Source organism: Haematobia irritans, chromosome 1 (genome assembly GCF_050003625.1).
Source record: "Haematobia irritans isolate KBUSLIRL chromosome 1, ASM5000362v1, whole genome shotgun sequence".
NCBI classification, from domain to species: Eukaryota; Metazoa; Arthropoda; class Insecta; order Diptera; family Muscidae; genus Haematobia; species Haematobia irritans.
The window spans coordinates 29,551,648-29,579,476 of NC_134397.1; the positions used below are offsets into that span (position 1 = coordinate 29,551,648).

A 27,829-nucleotide genomic window follows, 5' to 3' on the forward strand; every position below is an offset into this window, starting at 1 on the left:
TATGGAAAATTTTGTCAAAATTTTATTTCTATAGAAAATTTTGTCAAAATTTTTTTCTATAGAAAATTTTGTCAAAATTTTATTTCTATAGAAAATTTTGTCAAAATTTTATTTCTATAGAAAATTTTGTCAAAATTTTATTTCTATTTTTGAGTGTTGTTGACCTATTTTATGTTTATTCTGATTATTAATTTTGTTCGGCTTGAGGTCATAGAAACAATCGATTATTGATTTGTTTTAATATTTATTTCCAATATTTCGGTTAGTGCCACTAACCATCTTCTGGGATTTTGTATGTGAGTTCGTGTGATGCTGTTCGTTCTGCAGTGTACGGTGGCTTGCAGAACGAACAGCATCACACGAACTCACATACAAAATCCCAGAAGATGGTTAGTGGCACTAACCGAAATATTGGAAATAAATATTAAAACAAATCAATAATCGATTGTTTCTATGACCTCAAGCCGAACAAAATTAATAATCAGAAAATTTTATTTCTATAGAAAATTTTGTCAAAATTTTATTTCTATAGAAAATTTTGTCAAAATTTTAATTGTATATAAAATTTTGTAAAAATTTTATTTCTATAGAAGATTTTGTCCAAATTTTATTTCTATAGAAGATTTCTATAAAAAAATGTTGTCAAAATTTTATTTCTATAAAAAATTTTGTCAAAATTTTATTTCTGTAAAAAATTTTGTCAAAATTTTATTTCTATAAAAAAAAATTTATTTCTAGTAAAAAATTGCAAATTTTATTTCTATAGAAAATTTTGTCAAAATTTTATTTCTATAGAAAATTTGTGAAGTACCTCTAAGTTGGGATTGTTTTGTACACAAATGCCCAATATTATCGGGACAATATCTTGAAGACAGTATTTAAGCCCTGGCCGCCGACCATGGACATTCATACTCAGCACAAGTCAGCATAAAAAATTACCTAAAAAGGAGTTCACAATGGCCAAAAAATATCCGGATCTTAATCTGTTAGAGTTGGAGACTAAATTTGGTACTTAAAAATAGCATAGAGTCGTTCATCTGATGATGGTTCGGAATCACGGTTGCCACTCAAGCCAAAAATATTCTACCAAAATTTGGAGAACATTTTACCAAAAACTCATATTTTGCAAACTTTTATTTCTATTGAAAATTTTGTCAAAATTTGTTTTCTATAGAATATGTAAAAAAAATTTCTGAAAACTTTATTTCTATGGAAAATTTTCTCAAAATTTTATTTCAATGTAAATTTTCTCAAAATTTTATTTCTATTAAAATTTTTCAAAACTTTATTTCTATAGAAAATGTTCTCAAAATTTTACTTCTATAGAAAATTTTGCCAAATTTTAATTTTTCTAGAGAAAATTTTATTTCTATAGAAAATTTTGTCAAAATTTTATTTCTATATAAAATTTTCACAAAATTTTAATTCTATAGAAAATTTTGTCAAAATTTTATTTCTAAAGAAAATTTTCTCAAAATTTTATTTTTATAGAATTTTTTTTAAATTTAATTTCTATAGAAAATTTAGATAAACTTTTATTTATATAGAACATTTTGTCAATATGTTATTTCTATAGAAAACCTTGTCAAAATTTTATTTCTATAGAATTTTTTATCAAAATTTTACTTCTATAGAAAATTTTGTCAACATTTTATTTCTATGGAAAATTTTGTCAAAATTTTATTCCTATAGAAAATCTTGCTAAAATATTACTTCAAAAAAAAAAAAAATTTTGTTAAAATTGATTTCTATAAAAAATTTTGTCAAAATTTTATTTCTATAGAAAATTTTGTCAAAATTTTATTTCTATAGAAAATTTTGTCAAAATTTTATTTCTATAGAAAATTTAGTAAAAAGGTTATTTCTATTTAAAAAAATTGCAAAATTTTATTTCTATAGAAAATTTTGTCAAAATTTTATTTCTATCGAAAATTTTGTAAACATTTTATTTCTATAGAAAATTTGTGTTAGAGGTACTAAGTTGGGATTGTTTTGCAAAATCTACCAAAACATCAAGAATTCTACCAATCTACTAAGCCGTAGAAAATTTAACATTTTTGGTAGAATTCTACCAACTGTGGCAACCGTGTTCGGAATTCTTTGGCATGCACGAATTAGCCTATTCGAACATATCTAAAGTGAATCTAATATTTGATGTTAGGTGGCAACCCGATATTTCAGGCTTACTTAGACTATTCAGTATATTGTGATACCATAGTGGTGAACTTCTCTCTTTTGATGTTATTTCCCATATGTTAGAGCGTGACACGGAATTCTCGGGACACGCGAGAATGACAAAATCCAAAGCAACTCTCGTGAATGTGTGTGAATGAGACTGAAAGAAATATGTCGTGCGTGAGAAATAAAATCGGTTCGTGAATGTGCGTGAATACAATTTCGGCAAATTTACGCTGACAAAAAAAAATTAATTTTTACTGGTACGAAATTAATTTAGCTGTCAAACTTAATTTTTTTACTTTTGCTCACTCCCGGCCGGAAAATGCCGTTTGTATCATGAATCACGTGAATTGGCATGATTCGTGCATGAGCGTGAGTTTTTAAAAGTAGTTCGTTCGTGAGTATTGGTTTTCGTTTTGTGAATGTGCGTGAGTATGATTAGCTACCACACTTATCGTGCGTGAATAAACATTTTGCTTCGTCAATATGCGTGAGTTTGAGTGAAATTTTACTCACTTGCATACCTCTAATCAAATGAATATTACATAGCGCTCTATATTATTCTTGCACTTTCTGTTGCAAACGGAATGGCAAACTAACTATAATTCCCAACATATGGTGGTGGGTATAAAAATTATATAGTAATGGTGGTGTACAAAAATATCCATTTCTAAATTTAATTCTTCACCTGCAATTTATTTTAGAGTATTGTGCAGATTTAAGTTAATTTAAAGAATTTAATAGCCGTACGGTACTTTTATTATATTTCATTATTAAACTAAAAAGATTTTCTATTGCATGTGATTTCCCCATATTCCACTTTTGAAAACACCCTTTATGTTAGTTGAAAAAATCAATATGACTGCTCTAAAAAACCTTGACTTAACCTCACATTGAACCCACAATCTCCAATTCAGATTCCAGTTTTTTATGGTTACCCACTTTAATACGTTACAAATTACTCTCGATCTATACTTGTCATCCTTATCATCATTTGGTTGTCAAGGACACTTAACGAACGTGTTCATTTTACTAATATGGCAGATAAATAGATAAGTAAAGAAAAAAAGCAACACAGCATTGGAAATAACATACGCCTACAAAAAGCATTATAGAAGGATATGGAGCTAAAGCCTATGGGGGAAGAGAAATGTTTCCTTTTGGGGTTTTTACAAATTTACTTCTAGGGTGAAGAGTATTTTACAGTCTTACATCCTAATAACGTGTTTGGGGCAAAATGAATGGAAGTAATGGGAAAAATTTGATTATTCTGGTATGTACACCGGGAAAAATATAATATGTAATAATCGTCTAGGCTTATATACCCTTGACATACTTTTCTTGGATGTAAAAGGTAGGTCCTTTGTAATTGATCTCAACACAGCTGTCCGGTTTTGTATGGGGATAAATATGGATACATTTTTGGATGGTTATTTAACGGCATATATTGTTAGAGTTACGCGTACTTGAAACAACTTTTAATTTAATTGTCTTTTTCACCTACCCTCCATAGGTAACTTTGTCATTCCGTTTGTAACACATCGAAATATTGCTCTAAGACCCCATAAAGTATATATATTCTGGGTCGTGGTGAAATACTGCGTCGATTTAAACATGTCCGTCCATCTGTCCGTCTGTTGAAATCACGCTAACTTCCGAACGAAATAAGCTATCGACTTGAAACTTGGCATAAGTAGTTGTTATTGATGTAGGTCGGATGGTATTGCAAATGGGCCATATCGGACCACTTTTACGTACAGCCCCCTTATAAAGGGACCCTCAGATTTGTGGAGCCTCTAACAGAAGCATATTTCATCCGATCCGGCTGAAATTTGGTACATAGTGTTGGTATATGGTCTCTAACAACCATGCAAAAATTGGTCCACATCGGTCCATAATTATATATAGCCCCCATATAAACCGATCCCCAGATTTGGCTTGCGGAGCCTCAAAGAGAAGAAACTTTCATCCGATCTGGCTGAAAATTGGTACATGATGTTGGTATATAGTCTCTAACAACCATGCAAAAATTGGTCCATATCGGTCCTTAATTATATATAGCCCCCATATAAACCGATCCCCAGATTTGGCTTGTGGAGCCTCTAAGAGAAGCATATTTCATCCGATCCGGCTGAAATTTGGTACATGGTGTTGGTATATGGTCTCTAACAACCATGCAAAAATTCGTCCACAATGGTCCATAATTATATATAGACCCCATATAAACCGATCTCCAGATTTGGCTTGCGACGCCTCAAAGAGAAGCAAATTGCATCCGATCCGGCTGAAATTTGGTACATATTGTTGGTATATGGTCTCTAACAACCATGCAAAAATTCGTCCACAATGGTCCATAATTATATATAGACCCCATATAAACCGATCTCCAGATTTGGCTTGCGAAGCCTCAAAGAGAAGCAAATTGCATCCGATCCGGCTGAAATTTGGTACATATTGTTGGTATATGGTCTCTAACAACCATGCAAAAATTGGTCCACATAGGTTCATAATTATATATAGCCCCCATATAAACCGATCCCCAGATTTGGCTTGCGAAGTCTCCAAGAGAAGCAAATTTCATCCAATCCGGTTGTAATTTGGAACATGGTGTTAGTATATGATCTTTTTGGTCCATATCGGTTCATAATCATGGTTGCCACTAGAGCCAAAAATAGTCTACCAAAATTTTATTTCTATAGAAAATTTTGTCAAAATTTTATTTCTAGAGAAAATTTTGTTAAAATTTTATTCGGTTCATAATAAAATTTTCATCATTGTCAAAATTTTATTTCTATAGAAAATTTTGTTCAAATTTTATTCGGTTCATAATCATGGTTGCCACTCGAGCCAAAAATAATCTATAAGATTTTATTTCTATAGAAAATTTTGTCAAAAGTTTATTTCTATAGAAAATTTTGTGAAAATTTTATTTCTATAGAAAATTTTGTTAAAATTTTATTTCTGTAGAAAATTTTGTCAAAATTTTATGTCTACTTTGTCAAACTGAATTATATACGTATTGGATCGCACTTTTTTGATTTAATATGTACCACGTATGGACTTACATACAATTTAGAAGATGGTGTTAGGAGGTTTTAAGATACCTTGCCATCGGCAAGCGTTACCGCAACTTAAGTAATTCGATTGTGGATGGCAGTGTTTAGAAGAAGTTTCTACGCAATCCATGATGGAGGGTACATAAGCTTCGGCCTGGCCGAACTTACGGCCGTATATACTTGTTTTATTTAATATATACCACGTCTGGAGTTACATTCAATTTAGAAGACGGTGTTAGGAGGTTTTAAGGTACCTTGCCATTGGCAATCGTTACCGCAACCCAAGTAATTCGATTGTGGATGACAGTGTTTAGAAGAAGTTTCTACACAATCCATGGTGGAGGGTACATAAGCTTCGGCCTGGCCAAACTTACGGCCGTATATAGTTGTTAATGGGTAAATTTAATTTTTTTGTTTCAAAAAGGTTAAAAACAGAGTAGACTTTAATAAAATGGGACAAATTATTGAAACTATGTCAAAAAAAAAAAAAAAAAAAATCTAAATCCATTCAAGAAATATTGCGAATTTTTCATAATATTTTAATTAAAACATTTTGGACAAGCGTTAGAATGCATTAAATATCATAAAAAAATTATAAAAATTATTTATTTGTCAAAATATGACAAAATTTTTTAATTCACATCCAAAACACTGAATGTGAATCGCAGAGTAAGAAGTGATGCAAATTCAGTGCAACGGCTGTTAAAATGGTGTCCTATGACAAGCCCACGTTAAATTCATCGCTTCTGCGCGAATTTTGCACTACTTCCGGATCAAAAAAAAAAAAAAAAAAACATGTTCACTACTTTTTGGCAACGCTTTTTTACTGGGTATTTAGCTTCTTAGGCGATATAATTGCACTTATCATCCACAAACCCCAAAACAGGATGTCAAATTTTCCGATTTTACTTCTCGTATTCAATTGAGTAATGCTTCGATGAGAAGTTCATGATTCGTGCATACATTCGTGCTTCTACAAGGGTGGGTAACATCAAAACAGCGGTATTCCTTTCGCTATGTGTATCTACAACCAATGTGCACAGAGAAATCCCTGGAAATATTTCCTAATTTGCTCTCTATCTCATTGAAACATTGAAAGACAAGCTTTACGTCATATCGATACCAAAGGTTTTCTTGTATTTTGGGGGAAAATGAAAAGAAATGTGTTTACAGCCTACGTATCACTAATTCTGTTTTGCAAACTGCTCTGAAAAGATTCGCCCATGGATATGCAGTAATTTTTTGATGATGCATACACAAAATAGAGAAGCTAAACACTTCGATGAAAATAAAAAATAGGATTTCTAAGGACTTAATTTGGATAGAAGATAATGTTTTTCAGCCATTCATTCTGGTACTATAGTAAATAATTTGTTATGGGTAAAATCTATTCATAAGAAGCTTAAGAATCCTTCTAAGAGTTGATGTAAGGGTGTGAGTAAATGCACATGTGATTCTTCATAGGCATATAAGCTTATGTTCTTTTAATTTTCCAAGACATGATATAATGATAATTATTTTCAGTTGAAAAAATAAAGGCTGTAGGAATTAACCGCTGAATAAATTGAAGCTGTATAAGCTCAATTTTGCTCTTTTTATACCCTTCAACAGTACTGTGGTAAGGGTATAATAAGTATGTGAATTTGTATGCAACGCCAAGAAATAATTGTCATAGACCCATCTTTTAGTATACCGATCGGCTTAGAATTAAATTCTGAGTCGATTTAGCGATGTCCGTCTGTCTGTCCGTCCGTCTGTCTGTATATGTAATTTAGTGCACAAAGTACAGGTCATAGTTTAAGTCCAATCATCCTCAAATTTGACATAACGTCTTTCTTCGGGTCGAAGACAATCGCTATTTATTTTGGAAAAAAATCGGTTCAGATTTAGATATAGCTGCCATATATAGTTATCACCGATTTGATAATAATTCACGTATTTATGAACCGACGTTCTTCAAATTTTGTACATCTGAATGTTTTGGGAGCCACCGTGGGGCAATGGTTAGCATGCCCGCCTTGCATACACAAGGTCGTGGGTTTGATTCCTGCTTCGACCGAACACCAAAAATTTTTTCAGCGGTGGATTATCCCACCTCAGTAATGCTGGTGACATTTCTGAGGGTTTCAAAACTTCTCTAAGTGGTTTCACTGCAATGTGGAACGCCGTTCGGACTCTGCTATAAAAAGGAGGTCCCTTGTCATTGAGCTTAACATGGAATCGGGCAGCACTCAGTGATAAGAGAGAAGTTCACCAATGTGGTATCACAATGGACTGAATAGTCTAAGTGAGCCTGATACATCGGGCTGCCACCTTACCTAACCTAACCTACCCTAATTTCCTTAAACTTTTGCACGAGAAGAACAATTAGTACTATAGTAAAGTGTGCCAAATTTTATTGAAATCGGTTCAGATTTAGATATAGATCCCATATGATATATATCGCCCGATATGGACTAATACAGTCCCAGAAGCCAGAGTTTTACCCCAATTTGGTTGAAATTTTGCACTAGGAGTACAATTAGTAGTGTAGTCAAGTTTGCCAAATTTTATTGAAATCGGTTTAGATTTAGATATAGCTCCCATATATATCGTTCGCCCGATTTAGACTCATATGACCACAGTGGTCAATCTTTTATTCCGATTTAATTGAAATTTTGCACAGGGAGTGGAATTAGCATTGTAGCTATGCGTGCCAAATTTGGTTGAAATCAGTTCAGATTTAGATATAGCTCCCATATATATGTTTTTCTGATTTCGACAAAAATGGTCAAAATACCAACATTTTCCTTATAAAATCGCCACTGCTTAGTGGAAATGTTGTAAAAATTACTCTAATTTTCCTCAAATTCTAATACATATATATCGAGCGATAAATCATAAATAAACTTTTGCAAAGTTTCCTTAAAATTGCTTCAGATATAAATTTTTCCCATATTTTTTTACTAACATTATGTTCCACCCTAGTGCATTAGCCGACTTATATTTTGAGTCTATAGATTTTGTAGAAGTCTATCAAATTGTGTCCAGATCGAGTGATATTTAAATGTATGTATTTGGGAGAAACCTTTATATACAGCCCCCAACACATTTGACGGTTGTGATATGGTATCGAAAATTTAGATCTACAAAGTGGTGCAGAGTATAATATAGTCGGCCCCGCCCGACTTTAGACTTTCCTTACTTGTTTTTACTAACATTGTGTTTCACCTCAGCGCATTAGCCGACATAAATGTAAAATCTATAAGTATTGAACAACTCTCTACAGATCTGCTCAGATATACAGAATATATATGTATGGGTGCATATAGCATCCAATACATTGGACGGATTTGATATGGTATCGAATATGTGGACTTACAAAGTGGTGAAGGGTATAATATAGTCGGCGCCGCCCGACTTTAGACTTTCTTACTTGTTTAAATCATAACGATGTTTAAAAAAAATTATGCTCTCTAATATTTTATGTATGGGTATTAATTTAAAAAAGAATTTTACATCCATGAGTTCCAAACTTTGGGTTATGTGAATTAGAGACTTCTGAATGATAACCAACAAACTCTCTTGAACAAATAGTGAGAGGGAAATTTTTCGTTGGGTTAGTTTAGATAATTTGAGGTGATGGTGGTCTGTGGCTACAGATACACTTAGACTATCTGACATGGATGGCTAGCTTCTCTTCTTATTTGTATCTTTTTATCTCATTGATAAAGGATTTTTTCCATATGAATATTCTTTGCTTTAGATAGATCTCCAAAAATATAATTTTTGAAAATACCGAAAAAATAAAATCGGTAAAAGTAAATTTATTTTTCATTAACTTACTATCTGGCTTTAATGTCTGCGATCACTTTATGACAATCGCATGTGTAATATTTCCATTACCAATAAATAATCTTATGTTCCCAAAAGTAATTGCTCTAAGATCACACGCACAAAATTTAATACCTTGCGGCTATGTTACCTTAATACCAGGAATATCACATTAATTTCTATTGTGTGTCCCTTTGTTTCTCTTGCAGAGTTTACGATATGTGGTACCACCACTACAATGCTGGGGGAAAAGCTCAAAGTAATTTCATTGGTAAATGACAACAGTTCGCATATACCCGTAGAACCATCATCAGCATCAGCATCGGCAACAACAGTAGTGACAACAAATAAATCTAGCAAAATCAATGACAGTTTACCAAGCTCACCTGTCACATTGACAACGCTTACAACAATACAACCGTCGTTAGAGCCATCAACTCCACCATTGTCGATGTCATCGTCATCAATGGCAACATCATTGTTATCAGCATCAATACCATCATCACCATCGGCAGCAACAACAACAAAGCTATACCCACCATCAATAGAAACCACTTCAATTGAGAGAAAGTCATCATTAAAGTCCTTGGAAACAGCATCTCTAACCGAGGCATTGCCTTCATTGTCAACATCATCACAAACGTCACAAGTGACGCCAATGGCTGAGGCTGCAGTTGAAACTGCTGCTGAAACATTGCCATTTCTATCGTCCCCATCTTTGTCCTCCTCGTCCATGTCCTACCTAACGGCAACCACACAGAATGAGCCACTTACAGTGGACGATTTCAATGCCTCGAGTGAATTATTATCAGTGCCCACATCAATCTTGAATACATACGATGCCAGTGATTTACCGCCACTCACGGAAGCCGAACAGGCGGCCAAGGATTTATTAACGAAGGGATTTTCAATTCCCACGTATTTGCCACCGTTTCCAGTGTTTGCTGTGGCGGATTTACCGGCTTATTTAAATACAGTCTCAACCACGACAACAGAGGCGCCATCGAATCACCACATGTCACCAGACGATGAGATGAGCTCTCTGGAAAATCTTCTATATTTCGACAATGCTGGTGGCAGTGGAGGCAACGGCCAAGACCCACAACAACGACGTTACCATCATCGAAAATTGCAAACTCCCCGGAGAAATTCTAGTTTAGCCGGTGCCAATAATGTGACCGTGCAAGAGGGCAATCATGCATATTTGCCATGTCGAGTGAGTATATCCATCTATCTATCTATCTTTCCCATGTACCATTATAGAGATTTGCCAATTGAAGATTACACTTGGGTATACTCTGATTGTATAATAGGGTCAATCGTGTTAAAATATGAGGACATAAAATTCGAAGGAAATATAGATTAGGCCATACAAAAAGTTTACATCATATCTTGAGATGGTACACGGCAGCACAAAGTATAGGAAAATATCCATGAGGATTATGACCCTATAAATGTGGAAAGGTATGTTTTATATTCTTTTAAAGAAGAAATTGAATAAAAGGAAATTTACAACAGCAGCAAATGATTAAAGTAAAGAAAGCGCCGCCTATACCTCATCCTATTATTAAAATGGAAATGAAAATTATATTGGGCCGTATTTAAGTTTGATCGGTTAATAAGTAAATACATTGTGGTAAAATTTTGGAAAATCAGCAGATATATCTAAATCTGAAACGATTTCGGTGATATTTTGCAGACTGGAATCTTATGTACCCTCCACAATGAATTGCTTACAAAGTTCTTACTAAAGACTGTCACCCAAAATGAAAGGACTTGGGTTGTGATAGCAGTTACAGACGGCAAGGTATAATAAACCTTCTTAAAAATTTCTTCTAAATTGTATGTTAGTCCATATTGGGTCGACTATATTGTACTCTGCACCACTTTGTAGATCCACATTTTCGGTACTATATCAAATTCGTCAAACGTGTTGGGTGCTATATATAAAGGTTTTTGTTACCATATACAGACATTTAAATCTGTCTCGATCTGGACAAAATTTGTTATAATTCTATAAATATAAACAAGTAAGTAAAGTAGAAAGTCGGGCGGGGCCGACTATATTATACCCTAAACCACCATTAGAGAATAAGTAATCATAAGCATTTGTGGGGTAACATATAGGTCTGGGAGATAAACCGCAGTTGCATCTTTAAGAAAATTAAGGGGTACATGTCTATGGGTGCTTTGTGTCAATCTGACTATAGCTCATAGTCAATGTTGCCAAGGAATATGTTCGGTTTACCCTACAAGGACAAAAAAAAGTTCCCTACATTCCCAAACAATTTTCCCTACTATATTTTTCGTTAAATTTAAAAAAATTTACAAAACAAAAATGGTTCTAAGTACTTTAATATCTTAAAACATGAATATGCACGTATATAACTTGGAATATAAATTTGTACTACCACAACGGTTGCCACAGTTAGTAGAATTCTATAGAAATTAGTAACCTTTTTTGTTAAATCTCTATAAAAATAAAATTTTGGAAAGAGTTTCTATAAACAAATTTTTGTGAGAAATTTTTCTATAGAAATAAAATTTTGACAATAAATTCTATAGAAATAAAATTTTGAGAAAAAATTCCACAGAAATTAAATTTTGAGAAAATTTTTTATAGAAATAATATTTTGAAAAAAATTTCTATAGAAACACAATTTTGACAAAATGTTCTATAGAAATAAAATGTTGACAAAATTTTCTACAGGAATAAAGTTTACCACACATTATTAAAGATCTAATTTCCTCCTCTAGAGCCACCAAAATGTAAAAATTATTACAAATTGTGTTGAGTGAAAATGTCCTACATTATGGGCCTACGTCCCTACAAGACGCTAAATATTAGAAAACCCCTACATATAGTGAATTTCCTCTAATTCTAGCAACACTGGCTGTGTTGATATTGCACCTACGGAGTTAGTATGCCACTAATATTGAGCCCATTATTAAAAAAGAGAAAATCGTTAAATTAGTGTGGGTAATAAATACAAATTTGTAAAAATCGAGCAATATTCTTATGTAAGAGCTACAAGTACGTATAAGTACGATCGGCTAGTACATCAAAATTTGAAATTTGAGTAACATTGGTTAATAAATAAGAGTACTATGGTCAAATTTGGGAAAATCGAGCGATGCATATATATGGAAGCTATATCTATATCTGAACCAATTTGCATAATATTTTGCGGGTTTGATTATTACCACAAAAGGTTACCTTGTGCAAGATTTGAGTACGATCAGTTAAGAAATGAGGCCTATATGGTCAAACATAAGGTTATTAGGGGCGAATTTTTCAAAATCGGGTGATACATATATGGGAGCTATATCTACATCTGAACCGATTTCGATGAAATTTTGCACATACCATTAGTACTACAGAGGACTGAACCAAGCCAACTTTGAGTAAGATCGGTTTATATGGCCAAATTTGGGAAAATCGGGCTATACCTATATATTCGATGATTTTTTGCACATATAGTTAGTGCTATAGAAGACTACATTTAGCCAAACTTGGGTAAGATCGGTTGATAAATAAGGGTTTTATGGCCAAATGTGGGAAAATCGGGCGATACATATATATGAGAGCTATATCTAAATCTGAACCGATTTGGATGAAATTTTGCAGACTTGAAGGGCGATGGAAAAGATTACCTTTTGCCAAATTTGGTGACGATCCGTTTGAAAAAACGCGCAACGTGACCCCATTTGTCGAAATTGGGCGATACGTATATATGGGAGCTATATCTAAATTTGATCCGATTTCTTCCAAATTCAATAGCGTTCGTCTCTGTGCCAAAAAAACTCCCTGTACCAAATTTCATCAAAATCGGTTAATAATTGCGATCGGAATCCTGTGAACAACAAATACATGGACAGACGGACGGACGGACACCAAGCGCTAGATCGACTCAGGAGGTGATTCTGAGTCGATCGGTATATATTTTATGGGGTCTAAAATCAATATTTCTGGTAGGCAGATTTTTTGGCAGATCAAACTTATTATACCCTGACCACTATATGGTTTAGGGTATAATATAAGTCGGCTAATGCTCTGGGGTGGAACAAAATGTTAGTAAAAACTATGGAAAGCATTTAAATCGGTAGCAATTTTTAGGCAACTTTGCAAAAGTGTATTAATGAATTATTTGGCCAGTTTTTCCGAAACCAGAAAAACATATAAATGAGAGCTATATCTAAATCTGGATCGATTTCAACCAAATTTGGCATACATAGATACAATGTTTTTTGTCTCTGTGGTCATACGAGTGTAAATCGGGCGAAAGCTATATATGGAAGCTATATCTAAATCTGAACCGATTTCAACCAAATTTGGCATGCTAGCTACAATGCTAATTCTACTCCCTGTGCAAAATTTCAATTAAATAGGAGTAAAAGATAGGCCACTGTGGTCATATGAGTGTAAATCGGGCGAACGATATATATGGGAGCTATATCTAAAACTGAACCAATTTAAATAAAATTTGCCACACTTGACTATAGTACTAATTGTTCTTCTTGTGCAAAATTTTAAGCAAATTAGGGTAAAACTCTGGCTTCTGGGGCCATTAAAGTCCATATCGGGCGAAATATATATATGGGAGCTATATCGAAATCAGAACCGATTTCTTCCAAAATCAATAGGGTTCTATTCTGAGCCAAAACATATACTTGTGCCAAATTTGAAGTCGATTGGACTAAAACAGCGACCTAGACTTTGATTACAAAAATGTGTTCACGCACAGACGGACATGGCTATTTCGACTCAGGAGCCCACCCTGAGCATTTTTGCCAAAGACACCATATGTCTATCTCTTCTCCTTCTGGGTGTTGCAAACATATACACTAACTTATACTACCCTGTTCCACAGTGTGGCGCAGGGCATAGAGACAAATTAACTACCAGGGTTGATAATGTTGACACTTTTGTGCTTTTTTTGATAAATTTCGACTACCAAAATCATCGTGGTACGACCGCGAGTCATTTGGTACTTTTTCGTCACAATTTCTCTATATAGAGTTAATCTGCCCTAAATGTGAACGTTTCCTAAATATCAACTAAACACTAAAAATTATTAATAGCGGATATTAAAGAAATAAACATATTCCCAAATGAGGATAAAGAAATAATATTTTGACAAAATTTTCTATAGAAATATAAATTTGACAAAATTTCCTTAGAAATAAAATTTTGACAAAATTTCATATAGAAATAAATTTTTCACAAAATTTCCTATAGAAATAAATTTTTGGCAAAATTTTATAGAGAAATAAAATTTTGTTAAAATTTTCTATAAATAAAATTCTATAAATAATATTTTGACAACATTTTCTATAGAAATAAAATTTTGACAAAATTTTCTTGGAAATAAAATGTTGACAAAATTTTCTTTTGAATAAAATTTTGACAAAATTTTCTTTTGAATAAAATTTTGACAAAATTTTCTAGAGAAATAAAATTTTGACAAAATTTTCTATAGAAATAAAATTTTGACAAAATTTTCTATAGAAATAAAATTTTGACAAATTTTTCTACAGAAATAAAATTTTGTCAAAATTTTCTATAGAAATATAATTTTGACAAAATTTTCTATAGAAATAAAAGTTTGACAAAATTCTCTATAGGAATAACATTTTGACAAAATTCTCTATAGAAATAAAATTTTGACAACATTTTCTATAGAAATAAAATTTTGACAAAATGTTCTTAGAAATAACATTTTGTCAAAATTTTCTATAGAAAAAACATTTTAACAACATTTATTATAGAAATAAAATTTTGACAAAATTGTCGTAGAAATAAAATTTTCGTTGAAATAAAATGTTGACAAAATTTGCTATAGAAATAACATTTTGCAAAATATTCTTTTAATTTGATGTTATGTAATTTTAGCACCTTTTGGTTACGAAAAGTAAATTCTTAGTACTTTTTCGTCAACATCATTTATCATCCCTATTACATACCCATATAAGCCTCTAAAATAATTGTCTATAAATAATAAGCAACCGATATGAACCAATTTTGCATGGCAATAAGAGGGCGAAATCGAATCTGGGTGTCTATTTTTTTGGGGCTATACCTAAACGAGGTCTGATAATGACGTCGATGAGCCGAGGCTCACATCATACCAACCTAATATCTTCAGTCAATTTCAAACATCTGCTAACATAGCTACAAAACTATGTGTCTTTGATGTCATGTATAGAGCTGTAAGAGAAAAATATGACCTCTAGAATGGACGAATGACTTTCCTTACCCAGGTTGATGTGTTTTTGCTTCGTCTTTTATAGAAGGCACTCTCACGTAATAAACGAATTCAGTTTGGATGATGGATCATAAAAACATTCAACGAGGGTATATTAAACAACCACTCTTTGAATTTGTTGAGTGATATATCTCTAGAGACACTATGCGATGGTACAAACAAAAAAACATCATACACAAAAAAATCATGGCACGTGGTTTATAAAAAGAAATCTTTTATTGGAAATAATTTTGGTTTGTTAGCCATAAAAGTTAACTTGAGAATAAAGAACAGGGATAAAGAAAAACATATTTCAAATAATCGAAAGCAGTCACATACATAGTGATTTATAAAAGTAGCCTGCTGGAAATGGCCTAGTTAAAGTAATAAAGTTTTTGCAAACTATCTGTAGCTGGTCTTAATGAATTTATACCTGTTAATAAAAAATAAAGTTGGTTAGGTTAAGTAAAACTAGAACTATCATCGGTATGGCCAGTGGAAAAAACTTTTGCTGGGATAGTTTTATAATTGTAAAATTTTTAGTAATCATGAATATTAAAATATATGTGGATCTAAAAGAACACCACTCTGACGAAACTATGGTATAGAAAGATGAAAAGTTCAACAGTGCCTTATATCTTAAATACCCACCACCATGACTGGAATACCAGAAAATTCCCCGAAGACACTTCCTTTCGAAAAATTTAACTCTAGGTTTTTGCAATTAATGAAAAAAATTTTTTTTTTTTGACGTCACGACTGTCGATACTGAAAAATCTTATTTTGAGAAAGATACCTAGATCACATTCGCATTTTAATATATAATTATAGAATGCGAAATTAATAGAAATTTTGACAAAAAGACAGAAAGAAGATTTTGACAACAATTTTTATCGAAAAAAATTAACAAAAATTTTTAGAAATAACATTTTGACAAAATTTTCTATAGAAATAAAATTTTGACAAAATATTCTACAGAAATACAATTTTGACAAAATTTTCTATATAAATAAAATTTTGACAACATTTTCTATAGAAATAAAATTAAAAATTTTTTTTAACACAATTTTTGACAAAATTTTGACAAAATTTTCTATAGAAAAATAATGTTGACAAAATTTTCTATAGAAAACAAGTTTTGACAAAATTTTTCTACAGAAATAAAATTTTGACAAAATCTTCTATAGAAAACAAACTTTGACAAAATTTTCTATAGCAATAAAATGTTGTCAAAAATTTTCTATAGAAATAAAATATTTACAAAATTTTCTATTGTAATAAAATTTTGACAAAATTTTCTATAGAAATAAAACTGTGAAAAAATTTTGTATAGAAATAACATTTTGACAAAATTTTCTATAGAAATAAAACTGTGAAAAAATTTTGTATAGAAATAAAATTGTGACAAAATTCTCTATAGAAATACAATTTTAACAAAATTTGCTATAGAAATAAATTCTTGAAAAAATATTCTATAGAAATACAATTTTGACAAAATTTTCTATAGAAATAAAATGTTGACAAAATTTTCTATAGAAATAAAATTTTGACAAAATGTTCTATAGAAATAAAATTGTGAAAAAATTGTGTATAGAAACAAAATTTTGACAAAATTCTCTATAGAAATACAATTTTAACAAAATTTGCTATAGAAATACAATTTTGACAAAATTTTCTATAGAAATAAAATTTTATCAAAATTTTCTATAGAAGTAAAATTTTGGCAAAATTTTCTGCATAAATTTTCTATAGAAATAAAATTTTGACAAAATTTTCTATAGCAATATAAAGTTGACAAAATTTTTTGTAGAAAACAAATTTTGACAAAATTTTTCTATAGAAATAAAATTTTGACAAAATCTTCTATAGAAAACAAATTTTGAAAAATTTTCTATAGAAATAAAAATTTTACAAAATTGTCTTTAGAAATAAAATTTTGACAAAATTTTCTATAGAAATAAAATTTTGATAAAATTTTTCTATAGAAAACAAATTTTGACAAATTTTCTATAGAAATAAAAATTTTAAAAATTGTCTTTAGAAATAAAATTTTGACAAAATTTTTTGTAGAAAACAAATTTTGACAAAATTTTTCTATAGAAATAAAATTTTGACAAAATCTTCTATAGAAAACAAATTTTGACAAATTTTCTATAGAAATAAAAATTTTACAAAATTGTCTTTAGAAATAAAATTTTGACAAAATTTTCTATAGATATAAAATGTTGACAAAATTGTCTATAGATATAAAATTTTGTATAGAAATAAAATTTTGACAAAATTTTCTATAGAAATAAAATTTGACAAAATTTTCTATAGAAATAACATTTTACAAAATTTTCTATAGAAATAAAATTTTGACAAAATTTTCTATAGAAATAAAATTTTGACAAAATTTTCTATAGAAATAAAATTTTGACAAAATTTTCTATAGAAATAAAATTTTGACAACATTTTCTATAGAAATAAAATTTTGACAAAACTTTCTATAGAAATAAAATTTTGATAAAAATTTCTATAGAAAAAATTTTAAAATTTTCTATAGAAATAAAGTTTTGACAAAAAATTCTTTAGAAAAAAATTGTAAAATTTTCATTATAAATTTTTTATTGATTACAACAGACAGACAGACATGGTTATATCGTCTTAGAATGTATCCCTTATCAAGAATATATATTTTATGTAGTCCAATTCGATGTGCTACAAACGGAATGACTAGCTTATTATATTCCCATCACCATTTAATTCTTTGACTCGGAATCACTACCAAAATCATTAGTGTAAAGACAAAATCTTTAGAACCGGGCATGCATTTTGTTGGAGTCACTATCCAACTTTCCAGAGGGTAGTCACCAAAATCCTCAGATTCGGACACCCTCGCTTGTTTGTCTTTACGTTTTCCTTGGATGATCAAGACGTCCCGTCTTTGGATGAAATTTAATTGTTCTTTCCCAATGGGGAAGGTAAATGTATTTCCATGCACTGATCTTATTGGAATGCAAACACACGTCAGTTGGATTCACTAGCCCCTGGGGCAATACAAATATATTTTTTCTTTGGTTAAACACTTTTCCCAAAGGGATAGCTAAGCAATATTTTTCCTCCAAAGAAATAATGTCACAAATAGCTCACTGGTAAATACAAAGGCACGATAGTTCACTTCAAAACCAATGATTTTATTTTTACAAAATATAAATACAAAAAGTTCATATAAATTTGATTATTTCTTTTATTTAGCACTACTAATTGCCTCCTTTCTTGTACACTTTAAATCACAATATGGCGCTTAGAAAGAAAAAAAAACTATATATAAAAAAAGACAATGTCAACAAAAATGAATCTAACGCCGTCCACAAACAAGGACGGTGACGGTCATGCAAGGACTGATTAGTCCACGTTGTGTTGCATACGTCAGTGATACAACACAGCGTTTTCTCGCATCAACATCCCGCCCCCCTTGCGACTACCTCGCAATTACTTATTTCAAAACAAAAAAGGTTGTTAAAACAAAATAAAAATAAATGAATTCATGGTGGCTTATTATCTATCATATATAAATTCAGGAACCAGCCTGGTAATATACACCCCTGGGGGTAAAAACAAAAAAACAAAACAAAATAATTCAGTTGTTGTCTCAGAGGCACTTTATCCGCAAAAATTAAAGTCTCTTGCCACTTCCCCGAAGAATGTCCATCCAAAGATGGTGTTCTGGGCATACGGCAAATCACGCTCCAATTTAGGCAGTCCCAGGTAAATCCTTTCGGCGACGTCTCGTCCCAATATAATACTTACTCCTCTCGGTAAGTGAAGGCCTGGGTCAGCTAATGCTTTGTCTGGGTAAACATCTCTCAAGTATTGTAGATTGAGAGGTTTATCTGGCTTGGTAAGCGCCATCGGCTGTGAGTTGAGCAAGGTGGTGGTTAGTGTTCTGACATTGTTATGGATTGAACTCAGAACCACAGGTATAGTACGTCCAAATTCTGGCCCACGTCGTGGAAGAGGCCAGCCAAGATAAATCTCGCTTTTATTCATAGATGGAATGAGAAGTGCCTTGGCTTGTACAGGAGTTTCGAGCTTCCCAGGGATTTTAACCATAACGAGAGCAGACATTGGTAACCAAACATTTCGACGTGAATTCATAGGGTGTAACAACGTATGATGAGGGAGATGGCAAATGTGACATCCCTTGGTCCTTGGGCAGTGAATTGCTACATGAGACATCCCCATACAATTGAAGCAAAAATTCCTTTCTCTTATGTAGTCCTCCTTCACTGGAGTTGGCAGCTGGAGAAAGATGCGACAATGACGCAGCGAATGCCTGGTATCGCAGAATGGGCATTTGAACTCGTCCTTGAAACTCATTTCTGTAATAAATAAAAATCCAATAGTGAGGAAGAGGCAAATTTGGATACTGAGCAAGAGTAAGTGAGACAACATAAACTGGGCTGGAACTGAGATCTTATTGAGAGCGAGGAAGTAACACAAGCTTATGAATAGGTCGAGAAATAATTCCAGTCTGTGTTCGTAAATCCACAACACGAACACGGTTATCACGACCATGATGAAGTTTTATAACTCGCCCCAAACGCCAATCATTGGGAGCGAGAGCTTCATGACGAAGTACAACTAGATCATTAATTTTTAGATCTTCTTGAGAGTTCTTCCATTTCGTGCGCTTATGAAGCTCCTTCAAATATTCGGCCTTCCACCTTCGGCAGAATTCCTGCTGAATCAACTTCAAACGTCGCCAACGATTTAGCAACGACGTGTTCTTTGCGGATTCCTCTGGCTCTGCTGGAGAAAGAAGAGATCCCCCTATGAGGAAGTGACCGGGAGAAAGGGCACCGAAGTCATCAATATTGTCTGATATCGGAGTTAATGGCCTGGAATTGAGACAAGATTCTATGGTGGCCAAAATTGTAGCAAATTCTTCAAAAGTATGTCGAATTTGCCCAGACATCTTTTTTAAATGATTTTTGCAACTTTTTACTCCCGCCTCCCAAAGCCCACCCATGTGTGGCGATGAGGCAGGAATAAAATGCCATTGGAGCTGTTGATGACCATATCGGGTGACAGCTTCATCCTTCAATTCAGAGACCGTCCGAGCAAAGTTTCTTCGGAGTTCTCTATCCGCTCCAACAAAGTTTTTCCCGTTATCCGAGTAAATATGACGAGGACAACCTCTTCGAGACACAAAACGAGCCAAAGCCGCCAAGAAAGCTGAAGTGGAAAGATCGCTGACTGGCTCCAAGTGTATAGCCTTAGTCACGAAGCAAACAAATAAACAAATATACCCCTTTGAAATACGACAACCGCGTCCATTGAAAGTTTTAACTTCAAACGGGCCAGCAAAATCTACCCCAGAAGTAGAGAAAGGTCGATTAAATGTTGTTCTTTCTTGAGGAAGTGCTGCCATAATTTGACTTTGCCGTTTCTGTTGAGCAATAATACATTCTTTGCAGCGTCGATAATGTGCTTTCACGAGATTCCTGCCCTTTATAATCCAACATTCAAGCCTCGTAGTAGCAAGTGTCAATTGAACACCACCATGGTTCGTTAGCTTATGTACCAATGCAACATAAAGCTTTGCGAAGTAGCTTTGATAAGCCAATATGACGGGATGCCTCTCGTGGTAAGATAAGGCGGTTGTGGAACCCAAGCGTCCATTTGCTCGAATGAGCTGGTCCTTATCCAGAAAAGGAGTAAGAGAAAGAAGAGAACTACCTGATGGCAAATTTTGTTTCCTCATGAGACAATCGTATTCTGAAGAGAAATAAATTCTCTGCGACAATGACATCAAACGAAGACGAGTGAATCTAAGTTCCTTTGCAGAGAGTCGAACGCTTTCAAACTTGTATTTTGTTTTATGAGAAATGTGTATACGTCGAAAGAAGCGAAACATATATGATATTACATGGATAGCCCTCGAGAGGCAAGAAAATCTTTCCAATATATCTTCTTCTATAGTCGATCTAGCAACATGAGCTCTTACAGGTTTAGATTCAACTGTTGTGTCTGGGATCGAAATATTTAAAGGCCATTCACTTTCTTTCTCTTTGAGCCAAATTGGTCCATGCCACCATAAACTACAATCCTTTAATTCTAAAGGAGTTCGCCCCCGGGTTGCTAGATCCGACGGATTAACTGCCGTTGGCACATATCGCCAGTTATTACCAACTTTTTCTTGAATAATAGCAACCCTGTTTGCTACGAACGTTGTCCATGTATGAGGAAGTTTTCTTAACCAACACAGAACAATTGTTGAGTCAGACCATGCAAATAAATTAGTTTTTGGAATTTTCATTTGAGGCAGAATAGAATCAACCAATTCAGACAACAGTAGAGCTCCACATAGCTCTAGTCGAGGCAAAGACATCTTTTTCAGGGGAGCAACCCTGGATTTGGAAACCAGCAAGTTTGTGTAAATTTGATTACCAATTTCTATTCTCAAATATAAAGTTGCAGCATATGCTAACTCCGACGAGTCACAAAATCCATGCACTTGTACACTGCACTCAGGAGAATATTTTACCCAACGGGGTATACAAATATCATCAATTCCTTTTGAATCAGAGACAAAATTTTTCCAACTAATAAGAGTAAGTGGCTTTAAGGGATCGTCCCAGCCTATATCATCGAGCCAAAGTTTTTGCATTAAAATTTTTGCCCTTACAACAATTGGAGACAGCCATCCCAAAGGGTCAAAAATTTTGGCAATAATCGACAAAACTTGTCTTTTTGTGTAAGAATTTCTTTCTTCTATTTTATCCATCACAAAATAGAAACAATCTGAGGAAGCGTTCCACCTAATACCAAGTGTTTTCGCAGAACTCTTATCATCAAACTCTAAAAAGTCCTCTCTCAATAGATGCTCACGAGGAATTCCATCTAATATATTTTTAGAGTTGGATGTCCATTTACGTAATTCAAACCCGGCTGAATTCAAAATTCCAATTAATTCATTTCTCGCTTTCAGACCTTCATCAACGGTATGAACACCAACCAACGCGTCATCAACGTACATATTATCACGCAGTATTTTTGAGCCAAGTGGAAAATTATTTTCTTCATCTTCCGCCAATTTCAAAAGCGTCCTAAGAGCCAAATAAGGAGCGCAATTTATGCCAAAGGTTACCGTTTTCAATTGGTAATCGGTAATTTCCTCGTTTGGGGAAGATCTAAATAAAATACGCTGATATGAGGCATGATTTGAATTGACCCAAATTTGTCTATACATTTTGCTAATGTCAGCATTAAAAACAAATCGGTATAGACGCCAATTCAAAACTAGTGAGACAATATCTTTTTGCAGTGTAGGGCCAACATATAACATGTCGTTTAAACCTTTGCCATTAGATGACGCACATGAGGCATTAAAAACAATTCTCAACTTTGTTGTAGTTCTGTCAGGTTTGAATATCCCGTGATGAGGCAAATAAAAATAAGTTCCATTGCTCGATAATGGCCGATCCACTTTTTCCATATGTCCTAGAGACAAATATTCTAAAATGACTTTGTCATATTCCGATTTATGTTCAGGCCTACGAATCAAAGAAGCCTCATTTCTTAAAAATTGGGACAACGCAATATATCGACTTGAGTCAGAAGCAAGTGTAAATGGTAAATCCGACCGAAAGGGCAAGTTTACAGTATATCTCCCATCAGGACCTCTAACAGTAGTCGATCGAAAATTTTCTTCACATTTTTTATCCTCAAATGAAAGTTTACATTTTTTGGGAACTTCTTCTATTGTCCAAAATTTGGCAAGTTGATCTTGTAATGATACTCTAGTACAGTGAGAAACACGAATCATTCTTCTTCGTGTTGAATTCTCAGTTGGGCCGGTCAATATCCAGCCAAAAACTGTTTCTTGGGCTATCAGAGAACCAAGAATGCCTTTTTGTACTCCATTGAGCAAGATAATTGGATAAATATTTCCTCCGAGTAAGATATCTACGGGGCCACTTTCATAAAATGTAGGATCTGCCAAATCCATCTTTGGGATTTTCTCTATACAACTATTCTCAATAGAATGTGTGGGAATATTGCCTGTTATATCAGGCACAACTAACGCTTCTAATTCCAATGAGAAAGATTCATTTTTTCTTGATCCAATTTTCAAGAAAGCAATTTTGGAACATTTGGTTAAAAATTCTCCACCTAAGCCAGAAATATCAGCAGAGACAGACTTTGTAGGTAATTTCAAAGTCTTTTGAAGACGTGAGGAAATAAATGTATCGTCCGAACAGGGATCAATTAAAGCCCTAGCTTTATACGCAACACCATTTTTCAAAATATTTATCAAAGCAGTGGCTAGCATTGTTCTATTTGAGACAGAAGTATGAAAAGCACGAGCACTTGAGGAAGTCGAGGGTTCGTCGTCTTGTACGCCGTTATTTGTTGTTGAAGATTGAGGAAGATTTCTGTTTTCATTCGTATTCGAAACATTGTTTTGAGGCGATTTATTTTTATGCATTAAACTATGGTGTTTCAAATTACACTTTGAACAAGCAGACGACCTACAGTCTACTGCTCTATGACCCTGAGCCAAACAATTAATGCATCTATTTTCTTTTCGGACAACATTTAATCTATTTCGAAATTCCATATTGAGAAACTTTGGGCAAGATTTTAATGAATGAGTTCCTTTACACAAACTGCATTTACTCTCATTCAATTTTGTATGATGGACTTTAAATTTTTTCGAGTTATCATATTGGTTGAATTTCGGACGAGAATTCTGAGAAAGTTGTGAACCAATAGAGCCAGTTAAATCCGAAACGCTCTCCAACGCTTGAAACCTTTCAGTCAGAAATTTATTCAAATCCTCCCATCGAGGCATTTCTGTTTTATTTACTAAAGATTGTTCCCACAGAGAAAGCGTTAGTTTAGGCATTTTAGTGGAACATTGATAAACAAATATTGGATCCCAAGATTTCACATCAATTTTATATAATTCCAAAACCGAAATACAATTTGTGACATCACGTTGAAGTCTCTTAAGACCACTTGCAGATTCTTGCCCACAGGGAGTCAAATTAAAAAGATTTCTCAATTGAGAGTTAATTAGAATCCTTTTATTTTCATATTGATTCTTTAGATTATCCCACGCAATTGAAAAGCCCTCAGCTGTTAGCGGGATATGACGATTAATTTCCCTTGCTTCTCCACTTGTCTTTTGAAAAAGATGGTATAGTTTTTCTACGGCGCTAAGTTTTTTATTATTAATGTATATGGCCGTGAACAAATCACGAAAACTAGGCCATGATACGTAGTCCCCGTGAAAAATTTCAGTATCGCACGGAGGGACAGCTATTGAGGAAGACGAAGACTTAGCAGAAATCGGATTAGCTTTAATTTTTTCCTTCCATTCTCCCAAAGTACTAACACATTTTATATAGCTTTCATGAGCTAATTTCCTTTTCGTTTTTATCGCTTCTCTATTCTTTTTATAACACTCAGTGTCTGAAACGCAATTTTTGTGTGCCTGTTTCCATGCTGCCCACAACAGACGAACTTCCTCTTCATCTGCTTCAATTGCAGATAAATTATACCTTGAGGAGTCAGTTCCAGAAAGATTTTCTTCGAATGACACAATCTCCTCACACTGAGTTACAAGGTCTTCAAAGGTCGACATTTTACAAGAGAAAACAATTTGATTCACAATTATAAATTTTTTGTTTAAGAGGCAGTGAAACAATGAAATGAGAAAGTTATTTATGTTTGCTCAAGAAGCAAAACAATGTATGGCCGATTAAACCAATTCGGTATATCGAATTCCAAAATTCTCCAAATTTATTTATATATATATATATTTTTTTTTTTCCAAAATTTCCAGAAAATTCCAATTTGTCCCAAGAAACAAAACCAAATGAGGCAATTATGTAGTAAGAGCCAAATAAATTTCAAAATTTTCCCAAATGAAAATTTTTCCAATATAAATTGTTCCAATCAACAATACAATTGATCTCCAAATTTTATCATTTATTGTTATTAACGCCAAGAAGTATTCAGCAAATTTTATATTATGAGCAAGATTTACAAATCAAACGGAAAAATCTCCAATATTTCCTTTTTGCAATTCAAATATTTCGCAAAATTTTATATGCTCATTAAATTCCAATATTAAATTTCAAATATTTCAATTTCTCCCACGAGAAAATTAAAAATCCACAAAATCCAAAGTTTTGTTCAAATGAAAAAATTCTTTAGAGGAAGCCAAAACTTAAAAAATGTTTCGAAAAATTCCAATATCCCAACGGATGAGTACTGATTCATAATGTTCTCCAATTAATTTTTGTGAGTCAATAATTTTTGGTTGATCCAATTATAACAATTACGAGCCAATATTGTCCAATATATAAGTGAAAGAATCCAGTAATTCTTCAACAAATTATTTCTCACAAATTTCTCTCAGTGTAGATACATGTAATGCGATCAATTCAAAGTATACAATTTTAAATCCAAAAATTTCCAAATAAATTTTTCTTCTCTTCTGGCCCACTGTATCAACCATGTACTGTCATTTGTCCAAGTACAAACAATTTTTCAAAACAAAGTCTTTTCCAATAAGACTGTCACAGTGTATGATTTTCCAAGATACTTATATTAAGTAACTGCCTCTTAGAGCCAATATTCGGAGTCACAAAAATCCATAGACACAAACAAGGATTCCTTCGAATGTTACTTTTACATTATTTGTGAGCCAGATTTACCAAGAGGAAGATTATTTCTTAGATTCCATAATTTTCATATACCATTATTTTTTTTACCTTGCGCCACTGTGCAAGTGTATTAGACAATGTATTGTTTTTCAATATCGTATGTGCCCTTTGTTATGATGTATGTATTTGCTATTTTCTCCAAAAAGCAAAACATAAATAATCGTATCTAAATATACGAATCCAAGTGTGTAGCGCACAAGCGATGTGTGAAATCAACGAGGGGTGAGGTAGACAAAAAGCTCTGCAACTGCATACAATGAGAAAGAACAGCGCACAAGCAGAGCAATGTTTTCAAACTCCACATCAAATTGAGACAACAAAATTTCTAATGATCGATGTAAGCATGGGTAACAAGTGAAGAGATGGGGGTTGTTGCCAAATTTCAATGCATCAAGGGAAAATGCAAAAATGTAAACAAGAAATTTGCCGGTTCAATACAACACCAACAAATGAGAAAGGCAATTCAAAGGAGACAAGAAGAATGGAATGGTAACGGTATCGCTTTAAAAAATGCTTGGTCTTTAGAATTTTCTGGACGTGTTATGTAACAATATAACCATTAAATTTGAGCACCATTATTGAGAAAGATCCATGTAGCCGGGCCAGTATGTATGTCCACCACAATATAATATTTTGAATGTAATATTGTGTACATACCTTTTGTCCAAATAATTTCTTGTTTGTTGAATTTACCACTTTTCCACTGGATTTGCTGATGTTGATGTCCAATTTTGTATAACTAGACGGCTTCTGAAGGACCATATGTTGGAGTCACTATCCAACTTTCCAGAGGGTAGTCACCAAAATCCTCAGATTCGGACACCCTCGCTTGTTTGTCTTTACGTTTTCCTTGGATGATCAAGACGTCCCGTCTTTGGATGAAATTTAATTGTTCTTTCCCAATGGGGAAGGTAAATGTATTTCCATGCACTGATCTTATTGGAATGCAAACACACGTCAGTTGGATTCACTAGCCCCTGGGGCAATACAAATATATTTTTTCTTTGGTTAAACACTTTTCCCAAAGGGATAGCTAAGCAATATTTTTCCTCCAAAGAAATAATGTCACAAATAGCTCACTGGTAAATACAAAGGCACGATAGTTCACTTCAAAACCAATGATTTTATTTTTACAAAATATAAATACAAAAAGTTCATATAAATTTGATTATTTCTTTTATTTAGCACTACTAATTGCCTCCTTTCTTGTACACTTTAAATCACAATATGGCGCTTAGAAAGAAAAAAAAACTATATATAAAAAAAGACAATGTCAACAAAAATGAATCTAACGCCGTCCACAAACAAGGACGGTGACGGTCATGCAAGGACTGATTAGTCCACGTTGTGTTGCATACGTCAGTGATACAACCCAGCGTTTTCTCGCATCAACACATTTGTTTTCATTAGTTAATTACCTGGGACTATTGTACTATATCGGCAAGGAACAATTAAGAAAAGTCTATAACCTATTTTCAGATGATAGATGTTCAGACGGACATCGATAAATATATCGATTTACTTTATTGCAATACATATCAGCTACTCGTATATAATATATTTGACAATCTATTAGTAGGAGAATTTAAAAAAAAAATGTAGGCGTTCCATGGTGTTGGGTACATAAGTTTCAACCCGGCAAATTTGAATTCTGGCCCTCATAGAGATCTATATCATACTTATATACGTCCAACAAATTTCCAATGAAGAAGACAATAATAAGACTGAATTTCCATTTGTGAATCTAAGCTCAACACAAATGATGGCCTTCATGACGAGGTGTATATTACATTACGTCTTTAATTATTTCTAT

The 27,829-nt window shown here is 33.0% G+C and overlaps 2 protein-coding genes across 2 annotated transcripts in view; one reads left to right on the plus strand and one right to left on the minus strand.

Annotated features, from left to right (window-relative positions):
* The window catches only part of dpr17 (defective proboscis extension response 17), a 78,230-nt gene that overhangs the window by 37,994 nt on the left and 12,407 nt on the right, over positions 1 to 27,829 (plus strand). The window contains exon 2 of the mRNA XM_075309594.1: positions 9,257 to 10,263. Within this exon, the coding sequence (XP_075165709.1) occupies positions 9,257 to 10,263 (1,007 nt within the window). The remainder of the gene's footprint in view (positions 1 to 9,256; positions 10,264 to 27,829) is intronic.
* Positions 18,193 to 27,172, minus strand: LOC142238060 (uncharacterized). The gene is made up of 2 exons (XM_075309586.1): positions 26,674 to 27,172; positions 18,193 to 19,656 (listed from the first exon to the last, which is right to left on the minus strand). The coding sequence occupies exon 2, from the start codon at positions 19,652 to 19,654 to the stop codon at positions 18,938 to 18,940; it is 717 nt and encodes a 238-aa protein (XP_075165701.1). The 5' UTR covers positions 19,655 to 19,656; positions 26,674 to 27,172; the 3' UTR covers positions 18,193 to 18,937.

Excerpts from the sequence above, each read along its gene's own strand:
- LOC142238060 (XM_075309586.1), bottom strand. The coding sequence starts at position 19,654 with ATGAGTTTCAAGGACGAGTTCAAATGCCCATTCTGCGATACCAGGCAT.